This window comes from Carettochelys insculpta, chromosome 29 (assembly GCF_033958435.1).
Source record: "Carettochelys insculpta isolate YL-2023 chromosome 29, ASM3395843v1, whole genome shotgun sequence".
NCBI classification, from domain to species: Eukaryota; Metazoa; Chordata; order Testudines; family Carettochelyidae; genus Carettochelys; species Carettochelys insculpta.
Window position 1 is genome coordinate 14,145,241 of NC_134165.1, and position 27,060 is coordinate 14,172,300.

Genomic DNA, 27,060 nt, shown 5'->3' on the forward strand with positions numbered 1-27,060 from the left:
AGGGGCGAAGTCCCGTTTGGTCGGACACATGGAGCGGACATGCCCGGGAAAAGGAGGGATCCCAAGCAAGGGGAAGGCGGAAGTTAACCAGGTCAGTTCGGCCAGGGAGGGTGTGGCCCACCTAGAGAGGGGAAACGGCTTTTGTAGCTGGCCAGCCACTCCCAGTCCTTGGTCAGCCCTGAATGAATGGTGGCCCTGGCCCCCAGAAGCTCACGCTCCAGTGTTTCTTAGTCTCTAAGGTGCCACCGGACTTCTCGTAGGTTTTAGGGAGGGGCAGGAGGCGGTCACTCAAGTTGCTCCGCCCACGGTCCGGACCCTGCGCAGCACCGGAGCACAGGGAGAATTTTCTGCATTTTTGCAACAAAAATGCCCCGGCCTGGGTCAGGCTGGAAAAGATCCAAATCTGAAAACTCGTCCCAAACCCACACGCCGCCCCCCACTGCCCCGCTCAGCTCAGTCGGTCAATTTGAACCTCTGCAAAACCTCCCTTGTTTCTTTGGCAGAAGCCTGCTCCAGCCAAGGGGCCTTTGGAGCAGTGGCTTGCAAAACCCTCAGCCACGGCTGAATCTCTCTTCCCCCAAAACGTTTCGAGCTGGGAGGTTCCTGAGCCGGCCTCTGGCCGAGCAGCCAACGCAGACGAGGCTGGCGGGTGCGGCTCCCCTCAGTGCCGGAGCGGGACCCCAGCATGGCTGGGCGCTCCCCTAGGGATGCCCTTCGGAGGTGCTGGGTAATACGCTGATGCAACGCGGAGAGGGGAGGCATCAGAGCTTTGACCGGGGGCTCTAAGGCTCCATCACAGCTGTTGGGATTAAGGGGGCTGCTTATTCAGCTTCACACTGCTGCTACTCAACCTCGGCCGTGTTGGACTTAAACGAGAGAGTCCCACTGCCGTTTGCACCGGGATGAAAGAAATGGCCTTGTGCCACGAGGCCACGGCCCCTGCAGCCAGAGGCCAAGGGGTATGGAAACCTCTGCCATCGCCACCCCGGCAGCTTCCAATAGGAGAGGGCCGTGCTCCGGCCATGCCCACGCCTAGGCCAGGCCCACGGGAGCAGAACAGCCAGGATGACCCATGCGTACAGCTCCTGGCACCCCAGTGGCGCACCCAACCAATAACTGCTGTGACCGCCCGCGCCCGGCTCCCTGCCCGCTGGCGCTCACTCACCAGGATGCCCTGGATGATGGTGTGCCGGTTCTTGCCTTCATAGTCCACCACCTCGATGTAGTCCAGGTAGGCGTCGGCCCAGTACACCAGCCGGCTGGCCAGGTCCAGGGCGATGCCATGGGGGAAGACGATCTTGCTGTCCACCAGCTTGGTGCGGTTCTGCCCGTCCATGTCGCAGCGCTCCACCTTGGGGATCTGCCCGTAGTCGGTGAAGAAGACCTTCCTGCAGGCAGAGAAACGTGGGGGGAGAGGGGCGACGTGAGAGCTCCACGGAGCGGGGGAGGGGTTCCTTGCAAAGAGCTGGGAGGGGGGTGAGAACCCCTGTGCTTGCGGAGTGCACCAGCACCCCCCCACCCACGAGCGCACGCCCACACGCACACCCACGCACGCCGGCTGCGATTACCCAGGGCTTGCTGGCTGCTCGCCCGTGGAAGGAAAACTCAGACCCCCGAGGTGGGTGGAGAACGTACCAGCTGGGGTCCCCGCACCCGGAGGCACAGCGCGGTCGGCCGGCTGCCGGGCCCGGGAGCGCTGGAGAACGCTGCCCGCCATTCCTCGCTGCCACCACCAGGAGGGGCCCCGGGACCGAGCCGGGCAGCGCAGGCCAGAGCCGCGGTCACACAGCAGAGAACCGCCTGCCGCGGTCAGGCCGGCTTTCGAATGCCCTGATCCCTCCCCGGGCTCTTCCCTGAGCCGCTGCGCCCTCCCCTCGGGAACGGCGGCACCACAGCCGGATGCCTGTGTGTGCCAGGACCTTCGCACGCCGTTCGGGTGCCCAGCAGGGGCCGGACAGGGCAGCTGGCTTTGGCAACCCATATCGGGGTCGGTCCGGGTGACGTGAGCACAGGGGAATGCACGTGGCTGGAGATCACACGCGTGTGCGCAGGCCCAGAGTGCACGGCAGCATCACACTCGCACACCTCGCACGCCACCGGGCTAGATTTCACACCCCCTTTTGCTCCTCTGCTTGGCCCCCGCCCCCCTTCACTCTGCAGCCCACCAGGAGCCGGGCCGATGACTCAGCACCTGCAGATGTCACCTGCAGCGAACGCAGGACGTGACGCTAAGCGCAGGGAGAGCCGTCCTCCCCCACCCCCCACTGGGGATATGACACATCTTAGTTCCCAAAAACCATAGCCAGGGAGCAGCCTCCCCTGGGCTGCGTTTGCCAGGCCACAATTCGCCAGCAGGCCCAAGTGGGGCAGAGACCGGCGTGGGTCCCCCAGGGCTGTTAAACCAGGAGTTCTCCAGCCCAGCATGTTACAAAACTCCAGGGCCCAGTTGTGCCCCAGCTGCTTTTCGGCGTACGAAAGCCAGGGCTGGCCTTCGGTGGCTGCAAGCAGGACAACGCAGGGGGCCCCAGAGAGCTAAGCAGGGGTGGGAATCAGAGCCCTGGGCTGCAGCCCACTGCAGCTGGACTTGGGCTTTCTGCCCTGGGCCTGAGGGACTAGCATTAGCCGTAATCGGTGGACCCCCTGAAATTCTCTGTAGCCCCCCACCAGGGCCTGGACCCCAGGGGGAGAACCCCACTGAGTTTAGCTGATATTCCCCAGCCTTGGGGTTCACCGCCCCAGCTGAGATCAGGTTCGAATTCGCCCAGCAACCTGGGGCCAGTCACTTGCTCCCACCAGGCCTGCAGCCCTGTCGGGGAACAGGCCCTCGCCCGCTTAGCCGGCTGGGCTGACACCTGGGAACGACGTGCCCAGCTTGTCCGTCGGCTCAGGGCCTACCCAGCTGATGGGGTTCGGTGCTCACACTCCCAGCTGCCCCAGCCAGGCTCACACTGCTAACGTACCCACCACTCACTGTGCGTCCCTGTAACGCCCGCACAACCGCCCCACGCTCAGCTTGGGCCTGCGGAAATACACCGGGAGCGAGCGGACAGGCCCATCTGGGGGAGCCGTTCGTAGGGCTGGCCCAGCCCAGGGGCTCCCGCGTCATAAAGCTCAGCTGGCCTGGCGCCGGCCTCCTCACCCCATGGCCGGGTCCAGAGCGATGCCCTTGGGGTTGTACAGCTCCAGGTCGAGCAGCGTGACGCAGGTGTCCCCCTGCCGGTTGCAGACGAAGATCCGGTCGTCGATGTCGTCCACAAAGTAGAAGTTGCCGGTGAGCCAGTCGATGGCCATCTGCTCCACATCTAGAGGAGGGACAGGGAGGGTTAGGCGGCCGGCGCTTCACGATCGCAGGCGGCGGGGCCGTTCTGCATGGACTTCCCGCACCACGAGACGCCCCCACGCCCGACTGCCACTGCCTGGCCCTGAGCTGGCTGTGCAGAGGCCGAGGGCTGAACAACTGCCCCCACAACCCACCCCACACACCCACCGTTCAGCCCCGGGGAAGGCTCTGAGGGACAAACAAACCCACAACGGCAAGCGGGGCAGGGAGAGGAGAGAACCCGAGAGAGAAAAGGAGGGTGCAGCAGAAAAGCCCAGAACAGAGCATAGGACACCCCTTTGCACGGCTCACACCTCGCAGGGGCTTTCTGAGCCACCCAGGGGAATCGGGCACCAACACCCACGAATCCTAACCCCCCAACCCGCTCGACCAGCCTGGCCTCGCTCTGAGCTAGGGGGAGAGGTAGATACGTTGGAGGGTAGAGGAAGGATCCAGAGTGACCTGGATAAACTGGACGACGGGGCCAAAAGAAATCTGACGCAGTTCAACAGAGAGACGTGCAGAGTCCGGCACTTGGGGCGGAAGAATCCCAAGCATTGTTATAAGCTGTGGACTGACTGGCTCAGCAGCAGTACAGCGGAAAGGGACCTAGGGGTTCTGGTGGATGAAAGGCTGGATATGAGTTAACAGTGTGTCCTTGTAGCCAAGAAGGCTAAGGGCATATTGGGGTGCATTAGGAGGAGCATTTCGAGCAGATCTAGAGAAGTGGTTGTTCCCCTCTATTCGGCACTGGTGAATATTGTGTCCAGTTTTGGGCCCCCCAGTATAAAAAGGGTGTGGATGTGGATGTGCTAGAGCAGGGTCAGTTGAGGGCAACAAAAATAATTCAGGGGCAGAGCACATGGCCTATGAGGAGAGGCTGAGGGATTTGGGGTAATTCAGTTTGCAGAAAAGAAGGCTGAAAGGTGATTTAATAGCAACCTTCAACTGCCTGAAGGGGACCTCTAAAGAGGATGGAGAGAGGCTGTTACCAGTGGAGACAGAAGGCAGAACAAGGAGCAATGGTCTGAAGTTGCAGAGGGGGAGGTGTAGGTTGGATATTAGGAAAAACTATTTCCCCAGGGGGTGGTGAAGCACTGGAATGCGTTGTCTGGAGAGGTGGTGGAATCTCCATCCCTGGAGGTTTTTAAGTCCCGGCTTGACAAGGCCCTGGCTGGGATGACTTAGTTGGGGTTGATTCTGCTTTTGGCAGGGGGCTGGACTCAATGACCTCCTGAGGTCCCTTGCAGCCCGAGGATTCTCTGAGCTGAGCAGCTCTCATTGCCGGAGTGCAGCTCCCATGGCTGCTGGGGACAGTCCCAAAGGAGGGGGCTGGCTGAGGTTGACTAGGGCCTGCCTCAGCCCAGCATTTCTCCACCTCTGGTTCAAAGCCCCTGCACTGCGGACGACGGTGCCCAGGGTCTGACGCGGCCCCTGCCACAGAGCGCCTGCCCGTGGGTTCCCGGGGCAGGCAGGTAGGCAGGCCTGGTGCAGGCGCTGGGTGGAAGGCACCGACTGGCTGCAGAACAGGGCTGCCAGCCCAGGGTCCCATCGGCAAGGCCAGTGGGAGGCAGCGGGAACCAGGCGGTGTTAATCCGCCCCAGGGGCCGACGCAGGTGGGAGGCAGGACCTGGCACGCGGGTTTAAAGAGCTGATTAAAACCAATGCGAGCCCCTTAAAACAGATAAACCCAAAGCGGCCACATTCCTTCCCTCTAGCTGGGTCCTCTCGCACAGGGCCAAGGACGCGGCTCGGCTCAGCTTTCGGGAGGGGAATGTGCCCTAGCGTGGGGGGCACCGGGTGGGACTCACCCTAGCTGGGGGTCTCTTCCTGGCACTGCACTGACCTGCTCTCTCAGCCCCATTCCCAGGCCCCTGTCAATCTAACCACTAGGATCCGCTGCCCCCACCAAGCTGGGAACAAAACCCAGGGCCAGGCCGCCCATCTCTGCTCCCCTCTCGTAGCGTGAAAGAAAACCCAGGCATCCTGCCCTAGCTTGCCGGAGGAAGGGAATGAGTGGGGCAGCACGGGGGCTTTGTTGCTGTCTCAGCAAAGGAAGCAGCAGAAAGAACCCAGGCATCCTGGATCCCAGCCCCCTCCTCTGGCCTTCCTCCATCTGGTCCCTCAGACCTCCCATGCCCTGTTTGGGTTCTTCCTTGGCACTCAGTGCCTCCCTGGGGACCAGCTGGTCCGTTCCACCCCCAGCCACGTGCAGGGAAGGCTGCAAGTTTCATTTAAAAAACCCGGCCGGCTGCAAACGTTCCCTTCACAGACACTTCGGGGAGAGATGGGCCACTGAGGGCCAAATGCTTCAACTCCCCCCCGACAGCGGCTGGGGGTCTGCAATCCAGCCAGGGCGACGGCAGGAGGGAAAGGCTCTGGAAACCCTTTTGGTGGCTGCTGCGAGGTTTCCACCCAGGCACAAAGGCCGTGCCGAGACCGACAGAAATCACAGCGAGGTATTGGCTCCCGGCACCTAACCACTTCCTCCCGGCCCTGGGCTCGGCGGCTGAGCAGAGGGGGTGCTGGGGGACACTGAGGAGGCCCGAGAGGCTGATGGAGGAAAAGGCTGACAAAGGGGCCAGCAGTACCTGGGGCAAGCCAGGCAGAGAGGGGCAACGGGGGCCCAAGGACAAAACTCCATCCGTCAAAGCGCAGCCGCCCCCCTTGGGCAGTGACCCGACAGCGTGGCCATTGTAACCCGCAGGCCCAGCCCAGCCAGCCAGGAGCCAAAGCAGGAACAGGCTGTGCCACAGCTGGGGGCCAGCGAGGGCTGCACTCAGAACAGGATTGGCGCTGCCAAAAACACTGGGGACACAGCAGGGGGTGCTTAGACTGATAGATAGGGACTGAGGGGGTGCCGGGGACAGACAGACAAACAGACAAGCTGCCTGGGGATGGATAGCAGACAGACAGTGGGGGGTGGATGGGGATAGACGGACAAACAGAGGGTGGATGGGGATGGATAGCAGACAGACAGCGGGGGTGCATGGGGACAGATGGACAGACAGAGCACGGATGGGGATGGATGGACGGACAGACAGGCTGCCTGGGAACAGAGAGCAGACAGACAGGGGGGTGGATGGGGACAGACGGACAAACAGAGGGTGGATGGGGATGGATAGCAGATAGACAGTGGGGGTAGATGGGAACAGACGGACAGACAGAGCAGGGATAGGGATGGATGGATGGACGGACAGACAGGGTGCAATGGGATGGATAGCTACCAACCAACCTTTGGACCTGGTATCAACTAGACAAGCTGCAATGGCACAGACCTCCTTCGTTAACCCGTCCCAGCCCGCAGCTTATTTGTAAAAGGAACCTTGGCCCACAGGGCTGTGGTCCCCCACCGCCCGCCCCGGTCTCAGGAGCAGCCAGCCCCTCGGGAACGAGTGGGCAGCAGTCCCGGGGATGCAGGCCGGGCAGGGGGAGGACACTAGGTACCTGTCCATGGGCACAGTCGGGGCCTGCAGGGCAGAGGCCGAGAGCAGACATCCGTCCTCCCCCATGGGGGGCTGGACCAGGAGTGGGGGTGGCTGGGGAACAAGATGGGCTCATTTTAGAAACCAGAGCGCGGTGGGGAGGACGGTGCAGTTCTCTGCCGCAGCGAGGACAGCTTCGGACAAGCCACCCCCACCGTTCCCGCAATTCTTTTCCATCCACGGGCGGAATAAATTTTGTTATGTGCACTGAGGCCTGTTAGGTGGGCACCACCCACAGCACCAGGCCGCCCACTATGGGCAGCCCTGGGCACCCTGCTGATCAGCTGGGGGTGCCTGCACCTCTCCTGGGCAGCCGCTCAGCATACTGGGACTGCGCCCCCGTACAACGGTCTGTCTGCCAGATCTCTAGGGGTGGGGCTGTCCCCCCAACAGGCCTGTGCGGCACCCGGCCCAACGTGGCCCAGATCTGAGCCGGAACAGCCACAATCCCAGCCGGCCGCTGCTGCCACCCTGGGACGCTGGGTTTCTGACCAAGAGCCTGCTCTCCGGCAGGGAACACCCAGCCGGCGCATCAGCCCAGGCCCTGGCGGAGGCTGATCTCGCCCGCTGCTGCCCCTCCCAGCCCTTGCAGCTTCGCCCCCGGCTGAAGGCCCTGCCCACTGAACGGGCAAAGCCAGGCATCTGCACCAGGTGACAGACCTACACCTCTCTGGGGCCAACAGCCGGCCCAGGGGCAGCCCCTGCCAGCAGCTGGGCGGCTCAAGGAAGCAGCCACAATCTTCAGCTTGCAAGGCCTCCGGGAGGGCGCTGGAAGAAACCAAGGCCAAAGACACCCTGATCAGCCAGGGTCTGCCGCGGCTCAGCTGCACCGCTCGGCCTGGCCCAATCCAGTAGGATGCCGGGCAGGAAGGGGGCTGGATTCTGCTCCCAAGGCTGCCACTTCCCCCCATTCATCTCCCGCCCCTCGTCCAGTTAGACTGTCACCTCTGCCAGGCCCAAATACACAGCTCCTAACACCCAACTCGCCCTCTCTCTGGGCGCAGACAGCTCTTGAGCACCGCGGGGCCAGACGGGGAATCTTTAGCATTGCACAATCACATGAAAACAGAGGGGACCTGTGCCCTGTGAACTGTGGTCCCAAATGCAACTCAGGGGCTCGAGCAGCCTCTGCAGAGCCCTTCTCAGGAGCTGTCCTTCCGCGAGGAACTCTCGGGCCTCCCTGGCCCAGCAGCTGGGTGAAGCGGAGTTGACGCCGGCTGGCCAGTGCCTCCCGGGCTGTGTTTTTGCAGCTGGAAAGCATTACACGTCGGCTAAGGCTTTTGTTTCGCAAACGGCTCCATCGCTCCCCTCCCCTTGATCGCAGGAATCCAGATTCTGACCACGATTATTACTGCTTCCCGCTCTTTCTGGCAGCCCTGGCTCAACCAGGATTTCCTCTGGGGCTTAGGTTGGAAGCTACTTTCACCAGCTCTGTTTTTAACCCCTAATACTGGTGTGGCAGGAGCCCCCACCCCAGCCCGTTTGCTCTGTGGCTTTGGGGGAAAAGGCCATGTTCTTATTAAAACCCTGCGCCCAGCCCGGCTCTTCAACATGATGCTGCAGAACAAGGGTGTAGCTCTTCTGGGGGTCACACCCCTCTCTCTAGTGCAGACTCGGCCTAGACCTCCTCTCGGCTGCTACAGCAATTTAAAGGGCTACAGACAGCCTGGGAAAACCACAAACCCTGCAGCCCAGGCTGCGCACAGAGTGGACACGAGAGCTTTGCTGCAGTCTGGCCGGAGATCAGAACACACTGCTCTCTGTGTATTCTCCATTACCCTCAGCTCCCTCAGGCCTCTGGTAAAGCTAGAGCAGCCCTGGGGCTGCTCTAACTTATCCGCTGTAAGTAGAGTCCGAACAGGCCAAGAACATAGGCAGCGTAGCTAGCTCAGAATTCCCTCTTCTGTCCTCCTTTTGTTCCATGCCTCAAAACCACCCCACCTCCTCTGGCGACAGCCAGAGCAACGTGTTCCTGGCTACCTGTGCAGCAGGGGATGCAGCATGGCCTAGAGGGTAGAGTGCTTAACTGATGGGGCAGCAACGGGGTTAGTTAATAACTTGCTACCCTAAGTCAACAAGACTAATCAAAGTATCGGTCCTGCAAATAAACTCCACCTCGGTTTGACCGATGTAGCCGACAAAGTCCAGCTTATTTTCTTTTTCTTTTTTAAATTCTTCCTGGAAAAATCAATCCCCCCTTTCAGAGAAGGCTGCGTCTGTTCTCTGCACTCCCTCCTCCCCTGGAACTTTAAAACTTTTCCTCCCATTTGCCATGAGACCCACTGGCTGGGGCCTCTGCGTTCAGGCTGGGTTGGCCCCAGCTCAGCTGAAACACTGAGAGTCTCCAGGCTGCCCTGCAGCGGTTGACATATCGGACCTCACTCATCTCAGCTCTGCCGGGGCCTGCCACCCTCCATGCAAACCACCCCTTGCAGCTGCAGTGCAAGGAAAGAAGAGGTCGAAAAGCCACAACCCTGCACTGCCTGCAAGACAGGCTCTTCTCTATGGCCCTGTGTTTGACGGAGAAGATAACCACGAGCAGCAGAGTCAAGTCAGCGTGCAAACGGATCCTGCCTGCAAGGCCTGGGACGGGGTTCAAGAAGCAGGTTGGAAGAGGACACAGGAACATCTTGAACCCGCAACCTCCATCAGTTCCCCTCTGGGCTTGATTCTGCTGGTATGCCCAGCAGCCCCTGCCCCAAAGAGCTTGCCTGGAGGGATCATAGCCTCTGTTTTCTGCAGCGGGGAGGGGGCTAACGCACAGAGAAAAGGTCCCTGGCAGCATCTGTAGCAGCAGCAAGATGACGTGAAGCCTGTGATGGAGTGGGGGATACGTGTGTGTACATGTGGGGCTCACAGAGGGCGGGGGGCTCCTGCTGACGGTAACCTGGTGACCAAGTGACACCTCTGGGCTGCAGACAAAGGAAGAGGTGGAGCCTGAAGGGTTTGAACTGGAACTGGGAGTTGGAAGCAGTGAGTCTGGGCCAGGAGAGAGAGAGACAAAGGAGGGGGCAAGGCCCCGCCTCAGGGGGCCTCCTCTCCCCAACGTGAATTGGACTGGCTGTCTCTGTCGGCTGCAGTGACACCTCTGTATGACGCTGTGTCCTGTCAGCTAATAAACCCACTGCTCTCCTGCTGAGTGAGAGTCACGCCTGCCTGCAGACGGTGCGCAGAGCTTGGGGACCCCTGAACCCCTTTACAACCCCCACTTTCCAAGCCTCCCTTCCCTGCCAGGTTCTACCCAAAGGTTAACAGCCAGCTGGTAAATTTCCCCACCTTTGGTCACTGTGGGGGTGGGAGGGAATTCTTCTGCCTCCTTCCATCATTTTCATTTTTACAAAACAAATTTCGACATGTCCCTCCAAGGGCCAGAGGAATTATTCATCAGAGGGCTGGCGGGGGGCTTCAGACAAACTTCTGGCAGGGAAGAAAGGGCAGCTGGCAAAATGCAAGGCAATTCCTAGAAGCGAATGGAGCCGATTCCTGAACTCCCGAAACCTGTGTTGCAAGAGCGGCTTGGGACCGCCGTGAGCATTTTCCATAACTCAGCTGTACCAGGGGTGTTGCAATTTTTTTTTCTTGCAGGGGTAGAGTGACAACTCCCACTCAAATCAGCTCGTTGTGCAAGAACCACACTGCTGAAAGCAGGCCGCCCGCCACATCTTGCACCATCTTCCATACCGCGGCCTGGCAGCTGCTTCCCAGCTGGGCGTCGGTCGGTTAAAATAGCGCTGCCCAAGCAAGGGTTTAAAACGCCCGTCCCGAAAAGAGCTGCAACCTTGGGAGTTTATCGCACAGCCGCCGAGGGGGAGGCTGGAAAGGTTTGGACAACTTCAGGGATGATTTAGTGGGGGGTGATCCTGCTTTGGGCGGGGCGCTGGACGTGACCTCCTGAGGTCCCTTCCAGCCCTGTGATTCTATGATTAAGGCCCCAGTGCTGGCGGTTTAACCTCATCTAGCGTTCTGCAACCACAGTACTCAAAACGCTTCACTGTGACCTCATTTTTCAAGGCTCGCCAATATCAGACCCAGAGCCCAGGCTCCCCAAGTCCCAGCCCACCAGGCCACACTGTCTCCCCTCAGTCATAAGCCAGATCTTTTCCCCCCCACCCAGATTTCCGAGTAGAGGAAGAAAAACAATCTCTGCACAACAACCAGCAGCTTCTCTTTGCAGCACCTCCCGAAGGGTTTGATAGTCAGCCTCTATCAGAATTGGCTCCTGCCTCTCTCTGAAATGCAGCCAGCTCTGGGGTGTGGCGTGGCCGACGTTTCACAGAGCACAGCAGTGCAACATTTTGGGCTAGGAATAGGAAGCCACCTGAGTGAGGCACCTTTGTGGTGAGGACCTGGGTGTCAGAACCTCTCCCCCCTTTTTTTTGTCGACCATGTCACCTTGTGTGACCTGGGGCCAGTCAATGTCTCTCTGCTTCAGTTTTCCCACCTGTAAAATGGGGGCATAACTCTTCCTTTCTCTCACCCTCAGCGTTTCTTGGTCTAGTTGCCTTTGGAAACCCATTGGAACAGGGGCTGCCTTTCCGGTTTGCATCTGTACAGCACCTAGCACCCTGGGGCCCTGATCTCATGTAACACGAATTTAGGGAAAACTCAGGGGGAAAGCAACTCATCTCGCTCTCGGTTTTACTAGGTCAGCAGCTTAAGAGAACGTGATGGTCAGATGCTCCACAGCCTTAGATTAATCATGGCTTGAAATACAAAGGAAGTGAGATTGCAGTAATCTTCCAACAGGAACACGGAGGATTTCGACACAGTGTTGAAACGTCTGTCAGAAAATCTGTGGCACACACAGCCCCGAGACGTGCCCTGCAAACCAAGGAGCCCTCTGGGGAGGGAAGTCAGTTAAGAGAGGCTAACAGGCACAGACTGGGGGGTTACACCAAACCATTCGTGCAGGAGGAGAGCGAGCGTCCAGGCCTGCACTGATCAGGAAGGATTCTCAGCTGGACAGGGGCCCATGGATCATCTCCACAGCTGTTCAGAGCCGTGCTCCTCTCAGCAAAGGGGCTGGTAGGATCTCACCCTACGCCCTCCACGCCTCCTGCAGGTTAACACTCACTGAGGCCAGAGAGGAGGGATGCAGCAGGGCACAGAGGACATGTTCAGTCGGAAGTTCTATGTTAGCCGTTTTCCATAGCAGACAACCGAGCTGAACGCCCCAAACCTTCCCAGCTCCTCTATGGGAGAGAGCGTCAGACAGGCGCCAGCCCGAGGCCAGAGCAGTTTTGGCTTATAGAATCCTCAGATCAGCAAGTCCAGCCTCCTGCTGGACCAACCCCAACTGGGGCTTTGTCTGGCTAGGCCTTAAAAACCTCCCAGGACAGGGATTCCACCACCTCTGCATGTAACAGGCTCTAGCGCTTCACCACCCTCCCACTGAAGTGGTTTTCCCTTACATCCAACCTACACCCTCCCCACAGCTACAACAGGTCTCCCATCCAACTGCTGGACAGGCACACTCCTGCTTAGCTTCAAAGAGCCACTACCTGCAGGGTGGTATAGATACAGGCTTTGTGGGTGAGTACCACGGCCGAGCCGCACTCACTCCCTTACTCCTGAACTGGCAGCACGAACTCCCAGGCAGGTGCCATGCAACAGGAATTCAAAGATCGCCACAGGTGGGGCTGGTGTCTTTCCATATTTGCCATATTTTCCCCCCCAAATAAATGCCCTCCCCCACCCCCAGAGCCAGGCACTCCCAGCCCCGCCCCCCAGCTCCCCTGTTCTCATTCAATGCCGGCGACTCACCAGAGCCACCGCCATGCGCTTCTCCTGCCACGGGGTGTGGGCACATGGGCAGAGCAGGGGGTTGGTGCCCCGCCCCCAGGTGCGGCTCTCAGGAGGAGCCTCATGCAGCTTGAGAACCGTGTTTGCCACACCCCAGGGTGCTGTTTGCCACCTGTGGCGAGTGGCATATGTACTGGACTCCCCTCTCCTAGGCTATGCACCGGCACACGCCAGTGAAACCCTCTGGCCTGGCCCATAGCGGGGTCGGATGATAGGATCTCAGGGCTACTTCCAACCTGCTCCGAGTGGGATTCGTTCCACCTTGTTTGCACACCAGCCCTTCCCCGCAGGAGCGCCTACCCCTGCCTGAACCAGCCTCCCCTTCCAAAGAGAAGGGGAGAGTTAATGGAAAATGGGAGTTTTCACCCATACGATGCTCTCAGGTTGGGGCTGGAACTTGTTTGGTTTTTTCAGGGGCGGAAACGATCCCGACCAGCGTTCCCTGTTGAGCTGAGCACTCGGGCATCGGCCCAGCAGATTATGGTTCCTCCCTGCTCATTAGCAGAGGGGGCCCCCATGCGTTTCTCCTGGTGGTGCACAGCTCACAAACCTTGGTGCACACAACAAAGTTTATTCTTCCCCTGGATGGAAACAGTTAGAGGGACCCTGTCCCGACCTGCTCTAGCACACCCTGGTGAGGTGAGGCTCTAACGCCCGGGTGAAATCCTGAGACCAACAGGCGTTTGGATGCCAAGAGAGCCAGAATTTCTTCGGAATTGCTGCAATAGCCCAAAGCCGACAGCTCACGGGAGTGGCAGACAGCGGGGAAGAAAGGTCCAAACTCCACCCCAGAGCGTGGCGCCCCAGCAGCTGGAGGCGACAGCCCACGCCTGGTGTCCGACTTCCGCAAGCACCTAACACCACAGGAGCCCGATCGGAAGCGAAAGGGCTAGGGAAGGAAAGGGGGCGGATTGGTACGTCTAGTGCCGCTCTGTAACCCAGCCGCAAGGTCAAACCAACCCCGGGGATGCAACTTGTGGGGATAAAAGGCCGTAACCCAGCCTCGAGCGCAAATGTTTTGGTTGCAAACCGCCCCCGAAAGGGGAAGGAAAGCGGCTGAGGAATGCAGGCCCCGCCTGTGCTCCCACACACTGGCTTCCTTTTTTTTAAAACAGGGCTGATTCCTGGGATGCGTGTACCTAATCCCATAATCTGGAGGAATTTCGCTCTCTTCCCATGGAGAACAAGGCCGGCTCTGTAGCAGCAAAATAGCTGATGGATAAACATGGCTCCCAGGGGGACGATTTTCCTTAATTAAAAAGTATGTCTCCTGCCCGTCCCCTTAACAAACATCAGGCGCCCTGGCCCTGGGGGGGATCCCAGACAGGGGAAGCTCCCTGGCACCCCAAAGCAGACACAGGACTAAGAGCACCTTTTTCTAGCTGCCGCCACTTACGGGGTCCACCTACATTGAACATCAGCACTTCCCCGCCCTCCCCGCTCTTGTGGCATCCCCTTACAAGACAGCCACAGCCGCGCTGGCTCAGCCTGCCAAGGCTGCTTCCACAGAGGCAGAATTTAGGGGAGGTGGCGGCTGGCAAAGGGCAGGGACGCATCGAGCACTGGGACCCAGACGGACTCATCTGCTGTTTATCAGCAAAAATACAGGCAAGCCGCGAAGCCAGGAGGCTGCTGTGTGATTCTGGGTGCTGAGCAGCTTTCCACTGATTTTTTCCGCCCTGGGTGGAATAAATTTTATGCGCACCAAGACATGCGGATGTGCACCACCGTAGAAACACAGGCTGCCGCTGGCGGGTGCCGTGCTCATCAGCTGGCTGCCCGTGAATCTCTCTTGCCAGGGAACCCTGGCGCCGAGCCTACGGCTTGCCAAGGCCTGTCCTTTACAGCGCCTGACCGCCGGGCGCTGAGGGGAGGGAGGGCAAACCTCTCTCGACATCTTCATCGCTGCCAAGAAAAGTCATGGGGAAAAGATTTCAGCTGCTCTTTCCTCCAGCAGGCAAAGGCCCAACAAGGCCCAGAAAAATTCCCCGCTGGCACTAAAGACCCAACTGTTAGAGCCAAGGTGATTAGCTACCTGGGGGGCTGGATGGCGGAGGAGCCAGGCTCTGCAGAGGCTTTTCTCCAAGAGAAACGCTCTGCCCTCCTGCAGGGCCTCGCAGGGAATGCTGGGGAAGATGCATGGTCTGAAGTTCACAGCGGCCGGGGAAGGGACCAGCCGGGTCCCGACCAGCCTTAGCTCACGAGTCTTGTAGAGCTCCCATGGGGTCTCGTCCCAGAGCCCACCCGGGGACTGCACCGTCCGGCGTGTTGCGAGAACACACGGCTGTGACTCATCTAGGTTGTGGCCTGGCGTCTCGGTGACCCTGAGAACCTCGGGTGGCAGGGGCTGGAGCCAAGGGCTGGGAGTGAGAGGCTGGCGGAGGGTACGAGGTGGGTTCTCGACTCAGAGCAGATGCCAGACGAGCCCCCAACGAGGTTAGAATCCAAGCCCATCGTCTCCTCACACTGCAGCCGGTGCCCCCGGCCCCGGACGGGCTGCAACGGGAAAGCGCAGGGGCCAGGGAGACAATACTGACCCCACCACGCAAGGCCCGGATGCAGAGAGCAAGTGAAAGCAGCAGGGGCGGGGGCAGGGTTCCCTGTACGCCAAGCGCTGGGACGGCCACCCAGGAGAGGGTCAAACACCACCCTGCTGGTTAGCAGCGCCCACAGCCAGCTGCGTGTATGGCCCCTGATGGTGCACATCCGCACATGCCTCAGGGCACATAAAATTTATTCCGTACATGGATGAAAAAAGATAGAGGGAAGCCTGGTCGGGTTTCTACCGCCTTCTCACGAGCGGGAAACCCAGGACAACCGTCGTGGGGGGGAGAAGCTGAGAGCCCTGCCAGGCTACGGCAGGCATAAGTCAGGTTAGATTCTGGCCCTGACGTGTCTTTGGTGAGTTGGTGAGAAAGAGAAAGGACAGACGGACGGAGAGATAGAAAAGGGCAGACAGAGGGATGGACAGGCAGGGGATGCAGATAGACCAAGACAGAGCTAGACGGGTGGACAGAGACAGATGGACAGACAAAGAGACGGGCTGAGAGGTGGGGAGACAGAGATGAGGGAAGCAGGAGGGACAGACAGAGGGATGCATACGAGGAGGGACAGCCGGGGCTGGGAAGGAAGGACAAAAGATGGCTAAATAAAAGCATTACTCCCGTTTCCAACGAAACACACCACAGAGCACACGCCCAGCTGGGAGAGCCATCCAGCTGCAAGGCATTTACCGCCACTCCTTTATTGCAGCCACCCGGCACCGCCCAGCCGCGGGCGGGGAGCCGCATCGGAAATCGCCCCCAGCCCTTCCTGCCGGCAGCTGCGTGGGGGCACCAGGAACAGGATCACCCTCCACGCCCTGGGCTGCCGATCTGCGCCAGGGCGAATAATCGCCACGACAAGGAGCGCCGCGCCCGGGCTGCAAGTCGCGGCAAAGGCCGGGGTGGGATGGCGCAGGCCAGAGCTGCAGCTTCTCGGGCCCATGGGCTCCTGACAGCTGCCTAACAAGGCTGCTGCCCCCGGCAAAGCCAAGGCTCCGCTGTAACCCGAAGCTCTGCTTTTTCTTTGCCCGATAAAATCCTAATACAGCCGTTTAACCCGGCCTTGACAGCTGGCGCCCTGCCAGCCTGCAGCGCCCGGGGCAGCTGGGCCTCCTGAAGTTGAACCCTCGCTCCTAGGAATGGGAAAAAGGCAACCAAGCCGCCCTGCCCTGAGCAGTGGCGGCGGCAGCTCCGCGGCCCGGAGAATTCGGATATGACCTCGGAGAGGAAATCCGGCTAAACCCCGCAAAAGACTTTGCCTTAATAGAACAATCCCTGCTGCCCCGGGGCTGGCCTCCGCTCGCTCGCTGACCACAGCCCGCCCTGCGCCAGAGCAGACCAGGCTGGCAAAGCCGCCCCCGGGGGTGGCGATACTATTCTCATGGGGCTCCCAGCCCCGTTGAAGCCGAGCGCAGCCGGGAGCAAGCCTGGGCGGCTCTTTGGAACAGCTGCCCCTGGTCGTGGCCCCGCACTCGGCGTATTCAATTGCTGCCCACGGGCCTGGCTACGAGGCTGGAACTTCTCTGTGCTCCTCTCAAGCCCCAGGGTTGCACCATGACAAGAGCCTGCACCGGGCCCAACTCCCACTGCAGCTCACAGGGGCACGCGGGAAAAACGGGCGGCTTCACTTTCGGCACTGCCTATGGGCTGGTGGGGGGGACAGGCAGCTGGGGGGGGGCTAAGCCCTGTCACGTCCCAGCGCTGAGTCCCAGGCAGCAGAGAGGCCCTGGCTCACACACCGCCCACATCCTGCAGCGCTCGGCCCTCGGATGCACTTCCCAAGTACAGACGCATCGACACGAGAGCCGGGAGGGACCTCGAGAGGTCATCGACTCCAGTGCCCTGCCCTCAGGGCAGCACCAGGCAGTCTCCATCGCCGGCAGGTGTCTGTCTCCCCTGCTCTTCCGTATCGCTGAGAAGGGAGACCCCACAACCTCCCCAGGCAATTTAGCCCCGTGTTTAACCACCCGGACAGGTAGGAAGTTTTTCCTGATGTCCAACCTCAACCTCCCTGGCTGCAGTTTAAGCCCCTTGTTCCTTGTCCTGTCCTCAGAGCCTAAGAACAATTTTTCTGCCTCCTCCTCGCAACCCTCTTTTAGGCACTTGAAAACTGCTCTCGTGTCCCCGCTCAGCCGTCTCTTTTCTAAGCAAACAAGCCCAGTTCTTTCAGTCGCCCCTCGCAGCTCATGTTCTCTCAGCCTTCCATCCTCTTCCTTGCTCTTCTCTGCACCTTCTCCAGGTGCTCCCCATCTTTCCTGCAAGGATGCCCCCAGCCCTGGGCACAGAACTCAGCAGGGGCCCGACCAGCGCAGAGCAGAGGGGAAGAACGAATTCTTGCACCTTGCTCGGGCAGCCCGCAACGAGGTTGGCTTTTCTGCAAGCGTCACCTGGTGACTCAATTTTCAGCTTGTGATCCACACTGACCCCTAGGTCCCTTTCTGCAGAGCTCCATCCTGGGCACACCTCCTGCCGCCAGGCTAGTCACCCTAGGCAGAATCACGCCCCAACAAAACCAGCCCCCAAAGACTTGGTCTCTTGCAAAGCCAAGCATAATCGTAACGATGAAGCTGACTTGCAAGGCTCCTGGAAGCTGCGGCCATGGCCCTGGGCCTCCCCGTGCTGAACACTGTCCAAAACAGCCCCAAGGAGCTGACAGGTGGCCTCATCTGGGGACTTGCAATAACACAGTCTAATTCTGTGTCCATGGGCCAGGCCCGGCCTCAGTCAGGACACAGCCCAGACGGTGCTGAGATTTCTTTTTACCGTGCGTGTTCAGGGTGCAGCAACCTGCCACAGCCGCAGAGAAAGGGGCATTTTTTATCCCCGTTTCACACACGGGGAACTCAGGCATCTGGCTCAAAGCCAGGGCTCCCGCTATTTTTTTCCATCCATGTGCGGAATAACTTTTGGTCTGTGTGCGAGACATGTGCGGATGTGCACCACCGGAAGAAACACAGGCTGCCAGCTGTGGGCGCTCTGCCAATCAGCCGGGCAGCACCTCAATCTCTGCTGGGCGGCCACCTGTGCACTCCATTTCCAGGGAACGCTGCTGACAAACATGCTGCAGCCGAGAGGTATTTTTGCTGCTCCTAAAAACCTGCCAATGTTCGAGTCGAAGGCAAGAACAGCCAGGCTGGGTGAGAGCAAAGGTCCATCCAGCCCAGGTGCCTGTCTTCTGCCCATGGCCAATGCCAGGTGCCTGAGACATCACCGAGTGATCCATCCCCCTTGCCCATACCCAGCTTGTGGCAAACAGATGCCAGAGACACCTCCCTGACATCCTGGCCCCGTCCTCCAGTGACTTCTCTAGTACTTTTTAAACCTCATGACTGTCTTGGTTTTCACGCCCTCCACTGAAAGGAAGTCCCATGGCCGCCCGCCTGCTGCACGAAGAAAAGCTTGAGTTTGTTTTAAAACCACTGCCTGTTCACTTCACCTGGAGCCTCGTTTTCTCCTGCGCCAAGAAGCAGCAAACAATACTTCCTTCTTTATTTCCCCCATGCCGATCCCAATTTTATAGCCCCCCCGAGTCATCTTCCCCTCCTTGCCAGCTGCAACGGTGCAGTCGCCTCTCAGTAATCTCCAGTTCTTAAACAGTTAAAGAAAGAGCAGAGTCATCAGATAAAGTTACCAGCTGCTCCCTTCTCCAGCCAAAGCTGTTCTTAGCAGTGCCTCTTTCTTGGCAGGGGGTGCGCGAGGCAGCCAGAGAGAGAGAGACCTTTCCTTGCCACGGGGAGAGGGGAATGCATTGGGATTTCTGCAGAGAACCTACAGCCCCCTGAAACGCGTCTCGAGCCCTGGAGCATTTCTGGGGCTAGATGCCAGCCTTTTCAGGAGGATGTTTGACCCTTTTCTGGAGGCTTTAGGGGTGGGGGCGTGGGGGTTGGTCGGTCTTCATTGCAAAAAGAAACGGGGGCGGGGGGGAAGACATGATATCTCAGCCATCTTTTTAGTTAGAAAGCTTGGAAAGGTCCCACCAGAAGACCAGTGCTCAGCAGACGCAGCTTACACCCAGCTAGCACCCATCAACTTCCCCTCCACGAAACCCCTTTTGTTACCCCGCTGGCAGATGTGCACACTGGTTCCCCGCTCCTTCCGGGGTCTGGGGAAATTCTTTTCAAGCCCCTTTGAAATCGAGGTTCTGAAAAGCCAGAAGAAACCCCCGAGCCGCGCGGAGACAGGGCCAGCAGGGGGAAGGCCCCAACATTCAATGTCTCCAGCTGCAACGGGACTCTGGCATATGCCAGTGGCCCACGGGCCCGGCCCAAAGTGCTCCACCGGCACGCTGGCAAACGGCCACGAGACCGGCACGACCAGCGGGAGGGCCATTTTCAAAACCCCAGCGAGGCTTCTGCCGTCTTCTGGTTTGGAGCGTTCCGCTCTTTCGCCAGGGGCACAGAAGCTAGTCGTGGAAAAGCAGAGGGCGGATGCTCATGAAACCACTTGCCCCCCCAAGTCCTGGGGCTTTACGCCCCAAGTAAACGTTGGCCTAACTGGACCGGCAGCATTTAACACAGCTGCGTCTCAGACAATCGTTTACGGTGGTTCATATTGTGGAAGCAGCTTCCTGCATAGGTTCTCCTCTGACCCACATCTCAAGAGCCTGTCATAGTCATGAATGGATCTGAGCCACACACCCTGGTGGGAAGTTCCACCCTCCCCATCCTACAGAAGGAGAACCCAGACTCTGGGGAGATAAAGGTAATCAAAGAGCTGAGCTGAGCTGAAGCCCTGTCTCTCAAATCCCACGTCCGTAAACTACCTGCAAGGGGTCATTCTTCTTACCCAGTGAGAAATCGGGACCTTGCTGCGCTAGATGCTGTCCAGAGCAGAAAGCTGCCCCTGACCCCAAAAAGCTCATAATCTCTGTCTGCGATGCCAGAGAACAGGTGATCACAAGGTAGCAAGGCCCTGGAAATGATCGGTGTGTCAGCAGCCGCAGACAGCACCCAGCCAAACGTGTTGCCAGGCGGCATCCCAGCAGAGGTGAACTTAAGGAGGACAATGCAGAGGTTTTATAAATCAATATTCCAGCTAACTTCTTCCATTCAGGTGAAGAATAAATTTTACGTGCACGGAGGCATGTGTGGATGTGCACCACCCCTAGAAACTCACGCTGCCGGCCACGGGCACCGGGTTAATCAGCTGGGCGGCACCTGAATCTCTCACACACCTGCCTGCTTCCTGGAGGGATCTGCCCACCCGGGGTAGCGAAATCAACAGTGTCTGTGTTTGAACAAGGTCTCCGGATGCCACCCACATCAACGAGAACAGTCCCCTGCTCTCAACCCCGCATCTTCTGCCAGCAGCTGGGCAGCACAGCTTGTACCTGAGGTGTTTAGAGGCCAGCGTTTCGTCTGAATGGGAAGCTGGCATTAATTATTCAGCGTCTCCAAAGCCAGCCTGCGACTAAGCCGAGAGAATTCAGTGGCATAAAACCCTCAAAGCCGCTTTTTTTTTGTTTTTTGGCTCTGAAACTGGTTGAAAACTCAGCTAGAACTAAATAGGGGCATTGTCCCAAGATCTGCCTGACCAAGCCTGCCCGGCAGCGCAACAGCTCCCCCCATGTCGAGACCAGCTCCTGAGCGTGGCCCCATTTTAATGCCCCCCCAAGGCAGGGCAGCCGCCAGCACGGCCCCAGAGCTCGGGGGGATCCGCTCAGATGGCTGGCAGGCGTTGCGGCCCCGGGTTTCAACCCCAGCGCTGAGTTTGCAGGGAGGCCAAGGCCGCAGGTCAGGCCTAGGATGCGTGAGCAGAACTGAGTTCCCTTCCTTCCCTTCACCACACTCCCGCCGGAGGGACTTTCAACAGGCGACCAAGGGAGTTGGACACCCAAATCCAACTGCGTTTTGAGTCAGCACCTAAATCCTCTAGGCTTCTCAGTCTTGGGGGGATTTTCTGTATGGGCTGAGCTCTGCTCTGTCTCCCCTTCCAGTGCATCCTCACCTCCGCCGCACCCCACGCCCGGCTCTCACCCTATTGTTCCCCATAACCTAGCAGAGCCGCACTCCTCTTCCTCCAGACCAATGCCCAACCCCCCCAGGCCCATGGCAGTTACCACACCTCACGCTGGTTCAATGACAGCTGGGCCCGACTCCCCTCGGTCCCCAAAGACAAGAGCTGAGGCTGAATGACTGGCCTGAGGCAGCTTTTATCCCTGACTCAGCAGTGGGACCCTCAGCAGATCATTTTAAAGGCATTTAGGTTCCTAACGCCACTTGGCATCAATCGGCTCAAGGTGCCTTAATGCCATTAAAATGCAGCTCCTTTCCCCCATCGCTCGTGGGTTGTGCGTGGCTGGTTGTGCAGCCCCGTGGGCGTGCGCAGGGGTTCACCACACCCAGGCTGGCACCACAGTTGTGACTGTGGCCTCCATGACAGCAGCCCCTGAGCACACGTTCCTCTTAACCGTGCAAGGCAGGCCAGGGGGGTGCACTTCCCTTGTGCAAGGGGCTCAGGAATTTAGCCAGCAACCCCCAGAGGGGACATCCCTACGCCCCGGGACTGAAAGGGGTGGCTGGCCTGGAGCAGGGAACTTCATTGGGCCCCCCCCCGGTGTCCACAGCGAGGAAGAGCAGCAACCCAGGGTGGACTGTTCCAGGGAAGAAAACCGTTCCAAGCTGCCGAAAACCATCTCCTCCCCCTCTCGCCTGTTGTCCTTGAATGTGAGCAGACACGCAGCCTCTGCCAGGGACTGTGCTGATTGGAAACAGAGCTAGAACTTTCCAACCCAGGCGAGAGAGAGCAAAGGAAAAGGGAAGGAGAAGAAAGTTCTCTTCTTTGGGTTTTAAGCACTCGAGGAAAAAGAAGGCTCCTTATTCTGGGTCCCTTGTTCCCCTGCCCCGCGAGAACTCGCCCTTTGCCAGTCCAACCCGAAAGCTGCAGCTTCACACCCAATGGGGCAGCCAGGATGTGAACTGCTCTGGGGGGTCGGGCGCAGAACCCCGATACTTCCAGGAGCTTAGGTCACAGAAAACAGAGCCCCGGCCAGCTCAGCAGGTTGGGCCCCGAGAGCCTGGAACGCTGCCAAGCAGACGGCTGGAAATCAAAAGGGGCTGATGCCGTGCAGGGGGGTGAAGATGACCCTTCTCCCCCCAGGAGGGAGCTTTCAGGACCACACCACCAGGTCTGAAAGCAGGGCCAGGGGGCATGGGGGACGCTGCCCAGGCTTCCCGCTCATTTTTAACATCCGGGGGCCGCCTCTACACTAGCCCCAAACTTCGAAATGGCCACGCAAATGGCCATTTCGAAGTTTACTAATGAAGCGCTGAAATGCATATTCAGCGCCTCATTAGCATGCGGGCAGCTGCGGCGCTTTGAAATTGACGCGTCTCGCCCCGACAGGGCTGCTTTTCGAAAGGCCCCCGCCTACTTCCAAGTCCCCTTATTCCCACGAGCACATGATACCCAGTAGGGCTTCGGCTGGATTTTTAAACAAATCCCCACCCGCAGAGTCCCCTTGCAGCTGTAGAATCTCCCCCTCCCGCTAGGGTTACTGTTACGCAGAAGGTACGTTTCCAGCCTGGAGATCAGGGCAAAAAAGCACAGGGCAAAGAGGAGCGATTCCCTTTTAAACACCAGGCTCCGGTGCAGGGGGAGGGGATGGGCAGGACCTGCCTCGCTTTGCAGAAACTCCAGCTGTACTCGCGGTGCCCCCACAGCCGACTAGCAATGGCCTTCCGCACCTGTCCATGCTGTGCAGGCTGCAGCTCCCCCGCCCCCATCACAGAGCAGAGCCCCGCGACGCCAGGAGCTGTACAAACCCAGGCGGGTGACCTGCAGGGAACCTTTCAAAGGCTCCCACCCAGCAGCAGGAGAGCGGCCACGTCATTTCTGAAGATGGATTAAAATGGGGACAGGACACAAAGGAAAAGGCTGGAACTGGTTTGACCCATGTACCGCTAACCCAGGCCACACAGCCACCGCTTGTACCACACCAAGGGACTGGTCCCAGCTGCTAATGTAAGCTACTAGGATTTCAACCGTGTGCAGCTTTCTCAGCAACTCGCACTTCCCTGCTACTGCCCTCGAAGTTCCTCCTTTGCACCATCTCCCTCCCCGCTGCATCTCCCGGAGGTGACTCACGTGGCCCTTAAAAGGCAAATTAGCCCCTGGGTTGGGTGACGGCTGCAAGGAGGAAGGATTTCACTGAGTCATTTAGGGCAGCTGCTAAACCAGCTCCAGTGACAATGCTCCCCCAAAGTGCTGTCACGCCAGCAGCTTCCATCTGGAGGCGACAGAAGAGGCGTCACGCAGAAAGTCATCGGGACCCAGGGGCATTGGGCTGAATAAACTGCAACGGAGGAAATCTGAAAGGTCCGTGCACCTGGGCCCATGCCAAGCACTGACTGACCATAACCCCCCGCCCTGTAAGTCACACATCTCTGCGAAGCGCCTCTCTGAACCAGGCAGATGCAGCCCAGCTTTCCAGCAGAGCAACACCAGCCAGAAGGCTGGCAATTTTCCAGCCGTTAGTGCTGGCCTTTCCCCCTCCGATGCCAACACAAGCCCCGTGAGCAGCAGACACCACTGAGGTCTGTTTATGGGCGTAGATCCTTGATCGTACCTGCGGTGAGCACTATTTGGGAAGTGGGTGGGCCTGAACCTAAGCACTGGACCCAGGGACCAAGTGAGTTCGGAGGACTAGAAATGAGAAAACAGGGGTAGGGGGCAGGTCGCAGGCATAAAACGAAGGAACCGGAGGGGAACTCCGAGCACAGAGCCCCACACAGCCCCCACTACTCCTCGAAGCTGTCGAGGGAGCCGTAGACACCACCCAGAGGAACTGCACTGGGAGGCGTGAGACGAGGGAGGAGCAGACAAATGCCATAAAGAAGCAAGAAAAATAAAGGAGCCACTAACTGGATTTACAGATCGACATCAGGCTCTTGAGAGACGAAATCATGGTCAGGACAGACCTCTTCAAGAGATACCAGCTTTGGGCCAGAAGATACAGGGAACGTTTGTAAAACTCCGCATTATACAGTCTTTAACCCAGAACGCTCTCGTGCAGCAACATCCGTAACGCGGCACGACTTCAGTTAGCCGGGTGACCTCTTATCCTGGGATTCCAGCTGCCAGCCCTGGCTCTCAGTGTTCTGTGCTGTTATTTAGCTGTAATTTACCCCAAATGGCTTCTAAGAGCCCAGGAATCATAGACTCATAGAACGCGAGGACTGGAAGGGACCTTGAGAGGCCATTGTGTCCAGCCCCCTGCCCTCATGGCAGGACCAAGTACTGTCTAGACCATCCCTGATAGACATCTATCTAACCTGTTCTTAAATATCTCCAGAGATGGAGATTTCACAACCTCCCCAGGCAATTTGTTCCACGTTTGACCACCCTGACAGTTAGCAACTTCCTCCTGCTGTCCATCCTAAACCTCCCCTGCTGCAGTTTAAGCCCATTGCTTCTTGTTCTATCTTCAGAGGCCAAGAAGAACAAGTTTTCTCCCTCCTCTTTATGACACCCTTTTAGACACCTGAAAACCACTATCATGTCCCCCCTCAATCTTCTCTTTTCCAAACTAAACAAGCTCAATTTTTTCAGCCTTTCTTTATAAGTCATGTTCTCTAGATCTTTGATCATTCTTGTTGCTCTTTTCTGGACCCCTTCCAATTTCTCCACATCTTTCTTGAACTGCGGTGCCCAGAACTGGACACACTACTCCAGCTGAGGCCTCACCAGCGCAGCGTAGAGCAGAATGACGACTTCTCGTGTCTTGGTCACAACACACCTGCTAATGCCTCCCAGAATCAGGTTTGCTTTTTTTGCAACAGCATCACACTGTTGACTCATATTTAGCTTGTGGTCCACTGTAACCCCCAGATCCCTTTTCTGCCATACTCCTTCCTAGACAGTCGCTTCCCATTCTGTATGTGTGAAACTGATTGTTCCTTCCCAAGTGGAGCACTTTGTATTTGTCATTATTAAACTTCATCCTGTTTACCTCAGGCCATTTATTTAATTTGTCCAGATCACTGACTTTTGACCCTATCCTCCAAAGCAGTTGCAACCCCTCCTAGCTTGGGACCATCTGCAAACTTAGTGGAAGGATTGGTAATGTACTAGATAATATAACCTCCTGTGGTTGGCAAATTCTCTCATCCACCACTGGTCAGGTCTCAAGGGCACCAGACTAGAAAGGTTCCTAACCCTGTATTTAAACTTTGTGTTTTTAAATAACTCTCGGTCTTGGGCAGATTTCTCTACAGAGTTGAAACTCAGACTAATGCAGGCAAACCAGAAAGTGAAACTGACCCGTCTGGTTTCACAGGCGTAGATGAGAACCCACAAGCCCAAAGCACTGGCCGCATACCCACCTCTCCTGGCTTTATCACACACTTGCGCTGTTCACTGAGGGCTTTCAATTCCCACTGTTGGAGTCAAGCGACTGCACAAGAAACTCAACTGTCTTGTTCTACACCCAACGCTTCTTGGGTCACAAATGCTTCTTGGGTTGGCCTTGTGGTTACAAAGAAAAGTCTGAAAACACAAGTGGACCCCGCAGCTCCGAAACGACCAGTCAGACAGAACCACGAGTTTCATTCGTTTTTTACCTCTCAGGCCCTCTCGGACGCCAGACTTCAAAGCCTGGAACACTGGGGGCTGGAAACTTCGCCCGTGACAAGCAATAAATGATTAAGCCTCACGTGAGTTTTTCTCCCCCAAAACATTCCGTTATTTGTAGGTCCTGCATGTAAACCCCCCCCACACCTCCCCTCAGTGCAGCTACAATCATTGATCTCAGAGGTCAGACTTCAGTCCAAAGCGTCGGGGTTACAGATTTTTATCCCAAAAGGCCTCACATTTCTTAAGCATGGTGTCTATGGTTACGTTAATGGGCCAATTCCACCCTGGTGCAAGGGGAGGGGATTTCACTGAAGTCCCTGGAGCTGCACTGGAGGTGAAGGGTTTGTGAGCAAACCAGAGGAGAAAAGCCTGCCGCCACGAAGCTCAAAGAGGGGATGGTCTGCGGATTGCGAACCCGTTCTATGGGTTTTTTCTCTTGTCTGTGGACATCATCCCAGCCGCTGTACCAGGCATGTTTCTCTCTTGCTCTGCATGAGGCTGGGGCATCCGGAGACCAGAAAGCACTCCTCTGAACGTCACCCGTCAGCCTGCTGCCTCCTGGGTGCAAGTTACCAGCAGCAAAAGAACAAAGGCCAAATGCCTGCCTGCACCTCTCGAGCAGCCCAGCCCAAGGGGAAGTGCTAATTCCTAAAGAGAGACTGCTTTAAGGACAAAAACGCTCAGAACCCCAGTATAATACCCGTAGGTCACACACTGCCTCGGCCACCCAGACGCTGGGACTGCGACCAACAGCCCCCCCAGGAGCCCCGGGGCTGAAGCTGCTTGCAGACCCCTTGCAGTAATTGCAGGTCTCCACTGCCATGAGTGACGGCAGACTGAGCCGGCAGCCGCCTCGTGTCCCCGAATCGCAGCCTTCTCAGCTCTCTGGGGCTGTCGCAGAAAGTTAATTGAGGCTGTGTAGCAAAACCTCCCTCTGGAGAGACGAGCTCCTCCCAGGATCACCCATGGGAAAGCGTCTTGCACCAAGGGAGCGCTTTTAGTGAACGCCCAGAGCGTTACAAGCAGGAAATCTTTCACGGCATGGGGGGGAGGGGGGTGACGATAAGTCGCAAGTGGGGAAACTGAGGCACAGAACGGCAATGTGGCACAAGTGCCCAGCAAGGCAAAGCAGGAGCTTTGGTTAATCCCATCCCCCCCACAGAGGATCAAGGAGTCAAACACCAGATGCATCGACCGAAGACAGATCTCTCCTCACGCACGTGTCCGACCCCGTGAGCACAGCAGGCGCGTACTTGACAATCTCTAATGCACTTATCTTGACAACACCCGGTGCTGACCTGAGCAGGCTGGTACTAACTGACAGGTGGGGAAACTGAGG

At 58.1% G+C, this 27,060-nt stretch overlaps 1 protein-coding gene across 1 annotated transcript in view; it reads right to left on the reverse strand.

Moving 5' to 3' along the window:
• The window catches only part of LRP1 (LDL receptor related protein 1), a 169,046-nt gene that overhangs the window by 78,708 nt on the left and 63,278 nt on the right, over nucleotides 1-27,060 (reverse strand). The window contains exons 7-8 of the mRNA XM_074980191.1: nucleotides 3,140-3,302; nucleotides 1,166-1,388 (exon numbers count right to left, since the gene is read on the reverse strand). Of these exons, the coding sequence (XP_074836292.1) occupies nucleotides 1,166-1,388; nucleotides 3,140-3,302 (386 nt within the window). The remainder of the gene's footprint in view (nucleotides 1-1,165; nucleotides 1,389-3,139; nucleotides 3,303-27,060) is intronic.